The sequence below is a fragment of the Carlito syrichta genome, unplaced genomic scaffold (genome assembly GCF_000164805.1).
Source record: "Carlito syrichta isolate Samal-C Ts95f unplaced genomic scaffold, Tarsius_syrichta-2.0.1 Scaffold312152, whole genome shotgun sequence".
Taxonomy (NCBI): Eukaryota; Metazoa; Chordata; class Mammalia; order Primates; family Tarsiidae; genus Carlito; species Carlito syrichta.
Window position 1 is genome coordinate 58302 of NW_007256248.1, and position 15233 is coordinate 73534.

General features: G+C 48.3%; 1 protein-coding gene across 1 annotated transcript in view; it reads left to right on the forward strand.

Annotated features, from left to right (window-relative positions):
- Nucleotides 1–15233, forward strand: part of LHFPL4 (LHFPL tetraspan subfamily member 4) — a 45330-nt gene that overhangs the window by 27848 nt on the left and 2249 nt on the right. Inside the window, exon 2 of the mRNA XM_008069643.1 lies at nucleotides 11159–11395. Coding sequence (XP_008067834.1) covers nucleotides 11159–11395 — 237 coding nt within the window. The remainder of the gene's footprint in view (nucleotides 1–11158; nucleotides 11396–15233) is intronic.

The following is a 15233-nucleotide window of genomic DNA, read 5'->3' on the forward strand; positions in this document are numbered from 1 at the left end:
GGTTGAGAGAGAGAGAGAGAGAGAGAGAGAGAGAGAAAACAAGAACTTAAATTGCTAATATCAGAAATAAATGAAAAAGTATTATCACAGATCCCACATACATTAAAAGGATTATAAAGGAATATTTTAACAACTCTATGACCACAATTTGATAATCTAGTTGAAATGGACCAATTCCTTGAAAGACACAATCTGTTAAAACTCATACAAAAGCCAGGCACAGTGGCTCATGCCTGTAATCTCAGTACTTTGGGAGGTGGAGGCAAGAGGATTGCCTGAGTCCAGGGGTTTGAGACTAGCCTGGGCAACATGGCGAGACCTTGTCTCTACAATAAATTAAAAAAATTAGCTGGGCATGGTGGTACATGCCTGTAATTCCAACTACTGGAAGACTGAGGCAGAAGGATTGCCTGAGCCTGGGCGACAGTGTGAGACTCCCACTAAAAAAAAAAACAAAACTCATACAAAAAGAAATAAACTCACTTGTATACCTAATCCTGAATTGTACTCCATGTCTTTAAGATAAAATATTTAAAAAGAAGAAGAAATAGACAACCTAAATAGGTCTACATCTATCAGAAAAATTGAATTAGTAATTTATCACCTTCCAAAACAGAAAGCACCAGGCACAGATGGGTTCACTAATAAATCCTACCAAACATTAAAGGAAGAAATTATAATTCTCTATTTTCTTTTTTTAGAAAATAGAAGTAGCTGGGTACAGTGGCTCACGCCTATAATCCCAGCACTTTGGGAAACTAAGGCAAGAGGATTGCCTGAATTCAGGAGTTTGAGACCTGCCTGGGCAACTTGGCAAGACCTTGTCTCTACAATAAGTCAAAAAATTAGCTGGGTGTGGTGGCGCAGTTGTGTAGCTCCAGCTATTTGGAAGAATGAGGTGGAAGGATCTCCTGAGCCCAGCAGGTCAAGTCTGTGGTAGCTGTGACTGTGCCACTGCACTCCAACCTGGGTGACAGAGTGAGACTCCTACTCATTTTATGAGGCCAGCATTACCTTGCTACCATAGCCAAAGACATTACAGTAAGTCCCCTACATACAAACCTTCAAGTTGCAAACTTTCAAAGATGCAAATGTGCATTCACTTGTCCAATCACATAAATTAGTTCACGTGTCTGGCATACATTGTCACATGCATGCATCCTTTACAAGTGGTTGTACTTGTGTGTACTTTACTGTAGAGTACTGTATAGAGTACATTAGTACAGTGTCTTTACTTCAAACCCAGGAAGTCCGGAAGCAAGCATAAAAGCAGTGGTATAGCTGGTACCGCACAGTGGGTTGTGTTAGTTGGGTGCCTAGGCTAACTTTGTTGGACTTATGAACAAATTGGACTTACAAATGTGCTTTCAGAATGGAACTCGTTCGTATGTAGGGGACTTACTGTACAAGGAAAAATAAAACTACAGACCAACATCTCTCATGAACATAGATGCCAAATCCTCAACAAAATATTAGCAAATCAAATCCAATAATATATAAGAAGAATGATACACCGTGACCAAGTGGGATTTATCCTAGGTATGCCAGGCTGGTTAAGCGTTAGAAAATTATGGACATATACATGTATTTTGAGACAGAATCTCACTCTGTTTCCCAGGCTGGAATGCGGTGGTGTGATCAAAGCTCACTGCGGCCTCAAACTCCTGGGCTCAAGTTATCCTCTCACCTCAGCCTCCAAAGTGGCTGGAACTATAGGCCTATGCCACCACACCCAGATAATTTTTATTATTTTTATTTATTTATTTATTTATTTTTTAGTTGGATTCTCACTCTGTCATTCAGACTGGAGTGCAGTGGCCACTCCCGGCCATTGCAGCCTCGAACTGCTGGGCTCCAGTGATCCTTCCGCCTCAGCCTTCCAAGTAGCTGGAACTACAGGCATATGCTACCATGCCCACCTAATTTTTGATTTATTGTAGAGATGAGGTCTTGCCAAGTTGCCCAGGCAGGTCTCGAGCCTGTAGGCTCAGGCAGTCCACTCACCTCAGCCTCCCAAAGTGCTGGGATTACAGGCTGAGCCACTGAGCCCGGCTCCAGATAATTTTTTAAAATTAATTTTGTAGAGATGGGGTCTTGTTTTGTTGCCTAGGCTGATCTTGAATTCCTGGCTTCAAGTGATCTTTCTGCCTCAGCCTCCCAAAGTGCTAAGATTAGAGGCACTAACGCCCACACCCAGCAGAAAATCAATTAATGTAATCCATCACATCAGTAGGCTAAGAAAGAACAATCACTTGATTATATCAGTAGATTCAGAGAAAGCATCTGATGAACTCCAACACCTATTCTCAATAGAAATGTTCAGTAAACTAGGAATAGAAGGGACTTTCTTAAATTGACAAAAGATGTGCCATTAACATCATATTTAATGATGAGAAGCTGGAAGTTTTCCCACTAAGATCAGAACTTAAGAAATGAAGTATCTGGCTAGGCGTGGTGGCTCATATCTGTAATCCTAGCATTTGGGAGGTGGAGTTGGAAGGTGGAGGCAGGAGGATCACTGGAACCCAGGTATGTGAGACTGGCCTGGGTAACATAGCAAGACCTTGTCTCTACAAAAAAAAAAAAAGCCAGGCGTGGTGGCACACACTTGTAGTCATAGTGACTTGGGAGGCTAATGCAGCAGGATCACTTGAGCCCAGGAATTGGAGGCTGCAGTAAGCTATATGGTACTGCACTCCAACCTGGGCAATAGAGTGAGACCTTGACAACAACAACAACAAAAAAGTCAGGCACAGTGACTCACACCTGTAATCCCAGCACTTTGGGAGGCAGAGGCGAGAGGACTGCCTGAGCCCACAGGCTCAAGACCAGCCTGGGCAACATGGTGAGACCTCATCTCTACAATTAAAAAAAAAAAAAGATGAGAAGAAGAGAAAGGAAGGAAGAAAAGGAAAGGAAATTTTAAAAAGAACTGGCTAGGCGTGGTGGCTCACACCTGTAATCGCAGCACTTTGGGAGGTGGAGACAAGAGGATTGCCTGAGCTTAGGGGTTCAAGTACAGCCTGGGCAACTTGGCAAGACCTCGTCTCTACAATAAATCCAAAAAATTAGCCAGGCATAGTGATGCACACCTGTAGTTCCAGCTTCCTAGAGGGTGAAGTGGAAGGATTGCCTGAGTCCATCAGGTCGAGGCTGTGGTGGCCATGAGCGTGCCACTCCAGCCTGGGTGACAGCATGAGACTCTGACTCAAAACAAACAAACAAACGAAAAGAATGAATTGTCAAGCTATGAAAAGATATGGAGGAACTTTAAATGTATATGACTGAGTGAAGGAAGCCCAGTCTGAAAAGGCTACATATTGTATGATTCCATGACATTCTGGAAAAGGCAAGACTATGGAGACAGTGAAAAGATCTGTGGTTGCCAGGGGTTGAGGGGAGGTAGGGATGAACCGGCAGAGCACAAAGGATGTTTAGTGCAGCATTTTTACTCTGTATGCTTCTACAATGGCAGATAAACGCCATTGTACATTTGTCAAAACTCATAGAGTGTACAGCTCCAAGAGTGAACTCTAATGTAATCTATGGTGTTTGGGTGATAATGTGTCAATGTTGGTTCATCGGCTGTAATTAATGTGCCACTCTGACAGGGGTGTTGATAGTGGTGGGGAGAGGCTGTGGATGTGGGGAAGAGGAGGGTGTCTACAGGAAATTTTTGAACTTTCTGTTCAATTTTGCTGTGAACTTCAAACTTCTCTAAAAAATAAAGTCTATTGGCCAGGTATGGTGGCTCACGCCTGTGATCCCAGCACTTTGGGAGTTAAAGGTGAGAGGACTGCCTGAGCCCATGTGGTCGAAGCTGTGGTGGCCATGAGCGTGCCACTCCAGCCTGGGTGACAGCGTGAGACTCCGACTCAAAACAAGCAAACAAACAAAAAGAATGAATTGTCAAGCTATGAGACCAGCCTGGGCAACTGGACCTCATCTCTACCATAAGAAAAAAGACTGGGCGTGGTGGCTCACGCCTATAATCACAGCACTTTAGGCTGAGGTGAGAGGATTACCTGAGCCCACAGGCTCGAGACCAGCCTGGGCAAATTGGCGAGACCTCATTTCTACAATAAATCAAAAAATTAGCCAGGCAAGGAGGCGCATGCCTTTAGTTCCAGCTACTCGGAAGGCTGAGGCGGAAGGATCACCTAGTCCAGCAAATCGAGGCTACGGTGGCTATGAGTATGCCACTGCTCTCCAGCCTTGGCGACAGAGTGGGACTCTGACTCATAAAATAAAATAAAAATAAAATAAAATGAGATACAATTGTATATGTGATCATGAAAAATTTTCCAAGATGCATTCAGAAATAAAAGGGATATCAAGATACAGAATATTGTCTACAGTATGATACCATCTATTTTAAATATACTTTATTTTTATTTATTTATTTATTTTTTGAGTTGGAGTCTCACTCTGTTGCCCAGACTGGAGTGCAGTGGCCGCTCCCGGCCACCACAGCCTCCACCTGCTGGGCTCCGGCGATCCTTCCACCTCAGCCTTCCAAGTAGCCAGAATTACAGGCATGCGCTACCACGCCCATCTAATTTTTTGATTCATTGTAGAGATGAGGTCTCACCTGCCCAGGCAGGTCTCGAACCCGCGGGCTCAGGCAGTTCACTCACCTCAGCCTCCCAAAGGTGCAGGATTACAGGCTGAGCCACCGAGCCCGGCTTTTTATTTATTTTTTGAGTCAGAGTCTCACTCTGTCACCCAGGCTGGAGTATAGTGGCCTGCTCATGACCACTGCAGCCTTGACCTGCTTGGCTCAGGTGATCCTTCCACCTCAGCCTTCCAGGTAACTGGAACCACAGGCGGGTGCCACTACACCCAGCTAATTTTTTTATTTGTTGCAGAAATGAGGTCTTGCCAAGTTTCCCAGGCTGGTCTCAAACCCCTGGGCTCAAGCAATCTTCTCGCCTCCACCTCCCAAAGTGCTGGGATTACAGGCGTGAGCCACAGTGCCTGGCCTACCTCATTCATTTTAATGGATTAGCAGTATTGCATGGCATGGATACACCATAACTTATTTAACCAGATTCCTCTTTCAGTCTTTTGCTATAAAGATGGTGCTGCAGCAAACACCCTTGGATACATCCTCCATGTGCATGCATGGGTATAGCCATTGGATAAAGTTGAGGCACGGGGTAAGTGCATTTATAAGAGCGCACATGTCATGACCAATGGAGATGTACTTGATGTTCACGATGGTGACCAGTCAACCTACCTCGCAGCTTTGGAGAGTAGGTATCACCATTCCTATGATTACAAAATGGAGGTTCAGAGAAGTGAACACAGTTAAAAGGTTTTTCCCAATAAATCCAAATGATACAAAATTTTAAAATTATAAGCATTATTATATCAATTAGGACTAGGTTTGGCTGCATGTGCTGGGAAAACCCAAAATAATTGTGGTTTAACAGCCTGAGATTCTAGTTTCTTATGTAAAACAAACATTCAAGGTATAGGCAGTCCAGAGCTGGTATGGTGGCTCCTGAAGCCATTTGCAACTTGTTGCCCTCTGCTCCACCACTCCTGGGATGTGACCCTTATCCTCATTGGTGAACGTGGCTGCTAAATCCCTGGCCATCACATCTGCATTCTAGGTAGCAAGATGGGGAAAAGAATGAAAAAAAAAAAAAAAAAGAGGACACAGAGCCCACCATAGCATCCTTATAAATCTGTTTATATGCAGGTATTTCCTTGGAGTCTGTATCACGTCTGCATGCTTTTTCTGCTAAGTCATGTGGTCACATCTAACTGCAAGGAAGGTTGGAATATGTGGTCTTTATTCTCTGCAGTCAAGGTGTTAGCTAAAATTTAGGAATTCTGATATGAAGGAAAAAGAAGTTTATAGATACTGTCGCAAACTATTTGTCTCTGCCATGGTTACATGGTAAAGAAAAGAAAAAAACTTACCTCCTTCCCCAGGCAGCCACTGTCAACATTTCTTGAATGTCTGGAAAATTCTTGTCTCTTTTGTCCAAGATTTCTTCCTGTTCCGCCAGGAGTCAGCATGACCTGCCCCCACCCCACCGTTAAGAATTTGCCATGCTGCCTCTCTTCTCTCATTTGATTCTCACAAAACCTCTGTGAAATGGGTAGGGCAGATATCATGGTCCTCATTATCTAGGTGAAGAAACTGAGGTCCAGAGAGGGAAGCTGACTTGGCCTAAAATCTCAGTGTGCAGGATGGAGTAGAGCCTTCTGTGGAGGCAGGACAAAGTGGGATGTGTTTCCCAAATATGGGACACGTGCAGGATGGCATCAGGCAGCCAGTGGTGAGCACATCGTTCCGTTTCCAGTTTCTTTCTTAACCTCAAGGAGAAAGTCTCAGTTTGATGCTGTCATGATTTAACTCCTCTCACACTTGCAATGGGTCTCTAAAAAAAAAAAAAGAGGGGTCAGCCCTTGGGCTCAGAGCATCTGACAGGCACAAATTATCGATCTAAAATTTTAAGAACATTGTTTTGATATTCAAAGAAAAACATTAAGTAAGGACCTCTCTGGTTTTAATACAAATCCCACTACTCACAAGCTGTGACATTGAATAAGATACTTGGTTTCTCTGACCCTGTTTCCTCATCTGTATAATGAGACTAGTATTTTTTTCCTACCTCATAGATGTTTTTGTAGGATTAAATGAGATACCAAATCTCAGGAGTTTAGCACCTTGGCACATAGTTAAGCACTCAATACTATTTTTTAACATTATAACTTTATTAATAATATTAATATCATCATACCTCCTGGCTACTCAGAGTAGTGAAAGTCAGTGGACTGTAGGGTAATGGATGAAGACGCCCCAACCTAGGGTCCCTGCCCCTACACCAGTGGTTCTCAGTCGGGGATAATCTCCCCATATGGGGGACATTTGGCAAAGTCTAGAGGCATTTAAAAAAAAATTATGCCTGGAGTCAGTGGTGCCACTGGCATGTGGTGGGTAAAGGCCAGGGGTGATGCTAGATATCCCACGATGCACAGGACATAAAGAACCTACCATAAAGAACCATCTAGCTTGCATGTCAGAAGCCCTACCTCACACTGCACCCTGCACCCATGTTTGTGCCCCTGCAGCCCCTGGCTCTTCAACCAGCTCATTATTTCCAAAAGAAACTTGAACTTGGAATCCCAAGACCTCAGCCTCAGTTTCCTCACCAGCAGACGGGAATGCTGAAGCCTGCCTTGTCTGCAGTCATTCCAACTCCTGGTGGCTGAACCTCCTGGGCACTTCCCTGGCCTAGGCTGTCTCTACTGGTCTCTTGTCTCTTCCCCCAGGTCCGAGGAAACCCCTCTGATGGGCTTTTCTTCATTTGTTTGGCTTCTGATGTTTCCTCTAGGTCCCTGTAGCCTCCCTCTGAAGCCCTGCAGAGTCAAGGAGGCAGAGTGAATGCCCTTGCCTTCTCTGACTGCCCCTGCTACTCCTGGGTCTCAGCTCTCAGTCTGTTTTCCGTTAAGGCAGGGCTCACCCAGGAACCCGGCCTCACCGCAGGAGGTGAGCGGCATTTGCAGCTGCCCCCCCATCCCTGCATTGTAGCTGGTCTGGGGTGGAGCTGAGGCAGCGAAGCGAGCGCTAGCGAGAGGCTGCAAATACAGGTGAACATTAGCAGCGAGGTTTGACTCCCCGACCATGGTGTCTTCTGGTCCCTGATGCCAAAAACTTGGGTACTGTTGCTTTAAATCTCTCCTTGGCATGGATAACTATTCTGTGTGTGTGTTGACTTGATTTTACTCCTTCCCCCGTGCCTCTGCTCCTGAGGACAGACACCATACCTGCCTGAGTCCCAACACACTGCACATGCCTGACACGTAATGGGCACTCAGACAGGTACTTGTGGGATGTACAAACGAGGAGAGGGTTGGAGAGAGAAAGAGAGAGAGAGGAAGAGGGAGAAGGAGAGAGGAAGGAGGGAGAGGGAGACAGAGGGAAAGAGTAGGGGACAGATACTGAGAAGAGAGAAAAGTGAGTGAAGTAATAGAGACGAGTAGGGGTGTTGAATGAACGTTAAATGCTGAGAGCTAAACAGAGGGGAAAGAGGGCTGAGACGAGACTTGAGCACAGTGTGAGGGGGCGGGGTGGGGGGCGTGATGGGGAGGAGAGAGGGGGGAGAGAAGGAAAGATGAAAAAGGTGGGAAAGGGATGGAGACACTCGCCTCGAGAGAGGAAGGCAGAGATCCGGCGGAGAGCAAAGGGAAGAAACCTCGTGAGATCTCCTTGTCCAGGTTCGAGGGGAGGAGGACTGAAACACAGCCAGGAGCGCCGGGATTCTGGCGCGGTTTCCATGGAGACTGGGATGCTCCTGACTGCGGTGGGCCGGTCTCTCTGGCTGCTTGGGAGCGGAGGGCCCGAGAGGAGGCGACAGGACGGTGTGGGGTGGCTTCCTCACCAGGCTCTGTCCCATCCTGTCTCTCGCTGGAGATTTAGAGCCCGGGGATGGGAACGCGGGAGCGCATCGCCTGGGGAAAGGCCCTGGAGACGCCCCCTTCCCTCCCCTGCTCCTGTCCTTGGTGTATGGCCCTCTGCCCCTCTGCATAGGGTCCTGGAGGGTCTGGCAAAGTGTAGGGGTGTATGGGGTGATGGATGGCCAAATGTTCCCCGCAGGTTCCCCCTCCTCTTCCCGGCCTGCTCATGGCGGAGTGCGCCTGGGCTCGGTCAGCCCCAGGGATTTAAATACCCACAAGTGCCCACAGCTCCCAGTCTTACATCTCCAGCCCTGGTTTGCTTTTTCTCCCTGAGCTCCAGACTTGTTTCTCTCCATTCAAGCGTTTAACAGGCATCTTCAGAGTTGTTTAATTCTTTTTTTTTTTTTTTGAGTTGGAGTCTCACTCTGTCGCCCAGACCGGAGTGCAGCGGCCGCTCCCGGCCACCGCAGCCTCGACCTGCTGGGCTCCGGCGATCCTTCCGCCTCAGCCTTCCGAATAGATGGAATTACAGGCACGCGCTACCACGCCCGGCTGATTTTTTGATTTATTGTAGAGATGAGGGCTCACCAAGTTGCCCAGGCGGGTCTCGAGCCCGCGGGCTCAGGCAATCCACTCACCTCAGCCTCCCAAAGGCGCGGGATTACAGGCTGAGCCACCGAGTTGTTTCATTCTTTAGCTTACCCAACTCGTCCCCTTCGCAAGGCTTGGCATTTACCATTCCCTTTGCCTGGAGCTCTTTTCCCAGCCCTTCAGCAGCAGTGAGTTCCTCTCGAGCAGAGAATTGTCTTGGAGGAGGCGGGCACTGGAGAGGGGAGGAAGTCCTACTACCAGGCATGTGCATGTATTGGGGGGAGCTCCACATTCGGATGAAGCTTACGCACTGGGGGCGTGGGGAGGACCGGTGTGGACCCCGCCAGTGTCATGCTGGGGAGGGACCACACAGTCCGGGGCAGGAGGATTCTGGGACCTAGGGAGCGCTCCCTTCCGCGGTAGATGCGGGAAGGAGCTGGCGAAGCCTGGGGTCCCCTTCCCACCTTGGGACTGGATGGGCCACGTGGACGGTGGGCAGAACACCACCACTCCCTCTTCGCCATCACTGTCATCTAAAACCCAAGTAAAGCACGCTGGGGGCCTAGCCCGAGGTCAAGGGCCTCACGATTCCAGCCGGATCCCTTTGGAACCTTTGTGTCTCAGACGCAGTAACCCGGACACTGACGGGACCCACAGACAGTAAGACATCAGGGCCAAGCCCCGTGGCTCCCACTGTGATCCCAGCACTTTGGAGGGCCGCAGCCAGAGGATTGTGTTTTGAAGCCTGGAGTTTGAGACCCACCTGGATAACATAGCAAAACCCCATCTCTACAAAATAAAAAGACTTACATTCATACATGTACATATACAATACAGCATCAAGCCAGCAGACACAGAGCTCGCAGAGCAGGAGACCACACACCCACGGCGGTCGGCTGGATGCCGGTGGTTCTGATTGGCTTGCGAGGTGGCCTGCGCCCCATCTCCCAGCCAATCACCGTTCCCAGAGGAATGTAATGTGCTGATTGGCTCCGGTTTGGGTCCCGCCCACCAGGCTGTACTAGGAAGGAGCCCCTCCGGGCTGGGGCTGGAGGAGGGGGTCACTAAACCTTGAGGGGGTGGGTGCTAGCTGGGGAACCATTTCAAAGGCCTGCCCCTTCTGCCTCTCTCTGTCTCTGCCCTCGCCTGAAACCAAACTCTCTCCGTTATTTTTCTACTTGTGTCATCATTCTTACCGTTATGACTAGTTTTGACGACAGCTAAGATTTGCTGGGGACCTATTGGGCCAAGCACTTTACATTTGCTGCCTTCTGTAATTTTTACAGCCACTGGAGAATATCATCATTATCCCCATTTTACAGAGGAGGAAACTGAGACTCAAAGGTGAAAGATCTTGCCCAGGGTCAAACATGTAGAAAACAGCTGAGCCGGGGCTTGAGCCCCTGCCTTCCTAACCATTTTGCTGTAATGTACGCCTCCCCTACTACACTGCAAGCTCCCTGAGGCTAGTACCCAAGTAGCCCCCAACCTGGTCTAGTGCCTGGTACACTGTAGGCCCTCATAAAGTACCTGGTACACAGTAGGCCCTTGAGATACTACCTGAGTGAGTGCCTAGACTATGCTAGCTGCCTTACAAGCATTTCTTCACTCAATCCTCCCAACCACCCTGTGAGGTAAGTACTATGGTTTCCATTGTACAGACAGAACCAGGCCATTCAGGTCCAACATTGTCCCCCAAGGTCCTAATAGCTGAGTAAGGAGGAGAGCCAGGCTAATCCCTGTCTTGGCCACAGTGTGTGCTCTCGGCAGTGTCCACTGTGTAGATGAGAGCCTACTTCCAGGTTTTTGAATGAAAGGAAAATGGCTCCCAGAAAACATATGCCAAAACCAAACCAATCCAAAAAGCCCGACAAGGATGGGAGAGGGTAAGCCTGGCCAGGACGCTAGAGGAGCTGAAGGAGGTGGCTGGGGTTTGCTGTTTTCTCATATTTGGGGGAGGACTTCCTGGAGAAGGAGCTTATTTGATGGTGGAGGGGTGGGGACACTGAGTGTTGGTTGTGTCGATGTGCCCGGTGACAATGCTGCATCCCAGACTGCGGAAGGCTTCTGGTGTCCTCAGACCCCCGGGAGTAATGATCCCTTCTCTCTTCCTCCCCAATGGTGTGGTGGGCCCGGTGCTCGTGCCGCTCAGCTCTGTGCCTGGTCCTGGGCTGCATGATCTTCCCTGATGGCTGGGACGCCGAGACGATCCGGGACATGTGCGGGGCCAAGACGGGGAAGTATTCCCTGGGGGACTGTTCAGTGCGCTGGGCGTACATCCTGGCCATCATCGGCATCCTCAACGCCCTCATCCTCTCCTTCCTCGCCTTCGTGCTGGGCAACCGGCAAACAGACCTGCTGCAGGAGGAGCTCAAGCCGGAGAACAAAGGCGAGTGGGCGCTGGCGGCGGGAGGGCTGGGGTCGTTTTGGGTGGAAGGAGGAAAGGGGAAGCGTCAACAGGGAGCGTTACAGACACACCACTGCTTTTCGTACAGTTTGATGTCCTCACTCAAATCTGCTCATTTGCACTCTTGTGATCCTGCAAACCCACCTCGGGGTACAGACCCATGGGAAATGTGTACGATTGCTGGAGCAAACACCTGCAAACAACCTAAGTGGCCAGAGGTAAATTAAGGATGGCCTGTCCACATCGAGGAGGTCGCAGCTGTGAAAGGGAAGACAACTTCAGTGACAGGATGGATGCGGCTTGCAATATAATGTTGAGAGAGAGGGACTGGCATGTGGCTTGCCTGTAATATCAGCACTTTGGGAGGCCGAGGCAGGAGGATCGCTAGAGGCCAGGAGTTCAAGACCAGCAACATAGGGAGACTCTTTTCACACCACCACCTCCATTTCTTTTCTTTTCTTTTTTTTTGAGTTGGAGTCTCACTCTGTCGCCCAGACTGGAGAGCAGTGACACACTCCCAGCCACCCTAGCATCGACCCGCTGGGCTCCGGCGATCCTTCCGCCTCAGCCTTCCAAGTAGCTGGAACTACAGGCACGCGCTATCATGCCCCAGCTCATTTTTTTATTTATTGGAGACGAGGTCTTACCAAGTTGCCCAGACTGACCTTGAACCCGTGGGCTCAGGCAATGCCCTCACCTTGACTTCCCAAAGTGCTGGGATTATAGGTGTGAGCCACCATGCCTAGCCTCCATTTCTTAAAAAAAAAATTAAATAAAAGAAAGTATTTTTAAAAGTTGAGAGAGAAAAAACAAATTCCAGAAGATGACAGTGACAGATCTACTGTGCTCAAAACCAAGCAAGACTAAGTTATCTACTGTTTAAACATGCTGTGTATGGTAGTATTATTTAAAAAACAAAACAGAAAAGAAAGAAATGACAAATACAGGGGTAAGGATGGTGGGCATCTGTGGTTGCCATGGAAGGGGAGGAAGCGGAGAGCATGACATGGAGGCATGTAGGCCTGTGAGAGTTATTAGTAGTTATAGTTTGTGAACGGTGAGCTTGCCAGCGTTTACTACTGTATACTTTATAATTAGTGTATTGTGTATAAACCTTTGTATATGTCAACAAGCACTGCAGTCAATACAGGGCCCAGCTTGGTGGCTCAGCCTGTCATCCCAGCACTTTGGGAGGCCGAGACAAGTGGATTGCCTGAGCCCATGGGTTCGAGACCAGCCTGGACAACTTGGGGAGACCTCATCTCTACAATAAATAAATAAATAAATAAATAAATAAATAAATAAATAAGCTGGCCATGGTAGCGCGTGCCTGTAGTTCCAGCTACTTGGAAGGCTGAGGCAGAAAAATCTCCGGATCCCAGCATATTGACGCTGGGGTGGTTGTGCGCAAGCCACTGCACTCCAGCTGGGGTGACAGAGTGAGACTCCAACTCCAAAAAAAAAAAAAAATTACAGTACAACAAACATCATACATAAGGGTAGCACCTCAGGGGTAACCGCTGTTATCAGACCCTTTTCTATGCATCTATAAACATTATTACATAAAATAAGTTACACATCTGATGTGGTGGTTCACATCTGCAATCCCAGCACTTTGGGAGGCCAAGGCAAAAGAATCTCTTAAGGCCAGGAGTTCAAGACCAGCCTGGGCAACATAGCGAGACCTGGCTCTACAAAAAATAAAAATATTAGCCAGGCGTGGTGGCTCGCACCTGTAGTCCCAGCTACTTGGGAGGCTGAGGTGGGAGGATCATCTGAGCTAAGGAAGTTGAGACTGCAGTGAGCCGTGTTTGTGCCACCGCACTCCAGTCTGGGTGATAAAGTCAGACCCCCAACTCAAAAAAAAAATAAAGTAACTATGGTTTATTTAATTATTCTTCTTTCAGGGACCATTAGGGATGTCTTCAGGTTTTTACTGTTATTGACAATGCTACAATGAACATCTTTATAAGTGGCTTCCTACACACACTTGCAAATATATTTTTTTTAATTTTTTGGTCTCGAACCCGTGGGCTCAGGCAATCTAATCCACTTGCCTTGGCCTCCCAAAGTGCTGGGATGACAGGCTGAGCCACCGAGCCCAGACCGCAATATTTTCTTGATATCTTTCCAGAGGTGAAATTGCATGCTTAAAATTGTAATGAGAGTGCCAGAGAACTCTCCAAAAGGGTGGTACCAAGCAGAATCTTCTGACCCAGATGCCCACCCTATACGCAGAGCAAGGAGAGACACTACATGGTAGACTCTTGTCTGTCTGGATGTGCATTCTTTACTTTGAGAAATGGGTATAGTTACACCCTTTCTTTTTTTTTTCTGGAGTCGGAGTCTCACTCTGTCACCCAGGATGGAGTGCAGTAGCACACTCATGGCCACCACAGCCTCGACCTGCTGGGCTCAGGCGATCCTTCCACCTCAGCCTTCAGAGTGGCTGGAACTACAGGCACGCGCCACCACACCCAGCTAATTTTTCTTGATTTATTGTAGAGATGAGCTCTCACCAAGTTGCCCAGGCTGGTCTCAAACCCATGGGCCCAGGCAATCCTCTCACCTCGGCCTCCCAAAGTGCTGGAATTATAGGCATGAGCCGCTGCACCCGGCCACACCCTTTCTTGAGCTACTAGCGTGTTCTGAATCTATGTTTAGCACTTTCATTAATTACATTTATCTCTTGAAGGCCCTCTTCAAATATAAAATGGGAATGATGGCAGCGAGGGCTAAATGGCAGGAAATAGCTTAATATTGTGGTTGAGCTCTTGGGTTGTGAAGGTGGATTGTACTGGAAGCAGCTTGAGCTTAGAAATTGCTTAACCTGGCCGGGCGTGGTGGCTCACACCTATAATCCCAGCACCTTGGGAGGCCGAGGTGGGAGGATCGCCTGTGCCCAAGGGTTCGAGACCAGCCTGGGTAAATTGGCAAGATCTCATCGCTACAACAAATAAAAAAAAATTAGCAGGGTATGGTGGCACACACCTGTAGTTCCAGCTACTTGGAAGGCTGAGGCAGAAGGCTCGCTAGAGCCTAGCCGGTCGAGGCTGCAGTGGCCGGGCTGGGAATGCGCCAATGTCCTCCAGCCTGGGTGATAGAGTGAGACTCCAACTCAAAAAAAAGAAAAAGAAATGAAAAGAAATTGCTTAACCTTAAGCTTCAGTTTTCTTCACTTCATTGACTGAAGCTGTTGAGAATGTGACCACCTCCCAGGGCTGTCATGGGAAGAAGAAAGAAAGACTAACTGTGAAGTGTCAAGCTGAGTCTGGCACATGTGGGGATGCTCAGTTGTGATCCTTACAACTCCCCACCCAGCAGGCATGGAGACCACACTACAAATGGGAAACAAAGCCCAGCTTCAGAGAGCTCCAGGAACTTGCCCAAGGTCACTCACTTCAATGGTGGAGGAAGGATGGGAACCCATGCTCACCCCCACTGTCTTGCAGCCAGTCTCAGCCTGGTGAGGCCAACGATCGCCTACTTGCTTTGGGGAGCCCTCCTGGGATTCAAGTCTGCTAATGCATGGAGGCTCCTTTTGATACAGACCCTCAGACCCACGCAGGAGTGGGGTGGAGGAGTGGGTGTTTGTGATCTAGCAGTGAGGTCAGGGCCTGCCCTCTGGTGGCAGCTTCCAGAAGTGCAAGACTAGGACTGCTCTCTGGCCTTTCTCAAGAAAGGGTTTGGGGATGCATCCCTCTTCTCCCTCCCAAAGTCCCTTAACAACTCAGTGTTTATTTATTTTTTATTTTTATTCATTTATTTTGAGTTGGAGTCTCACTCTGTCGCCCAGGCTGGAGTGCAGTGGCCGCTCCCG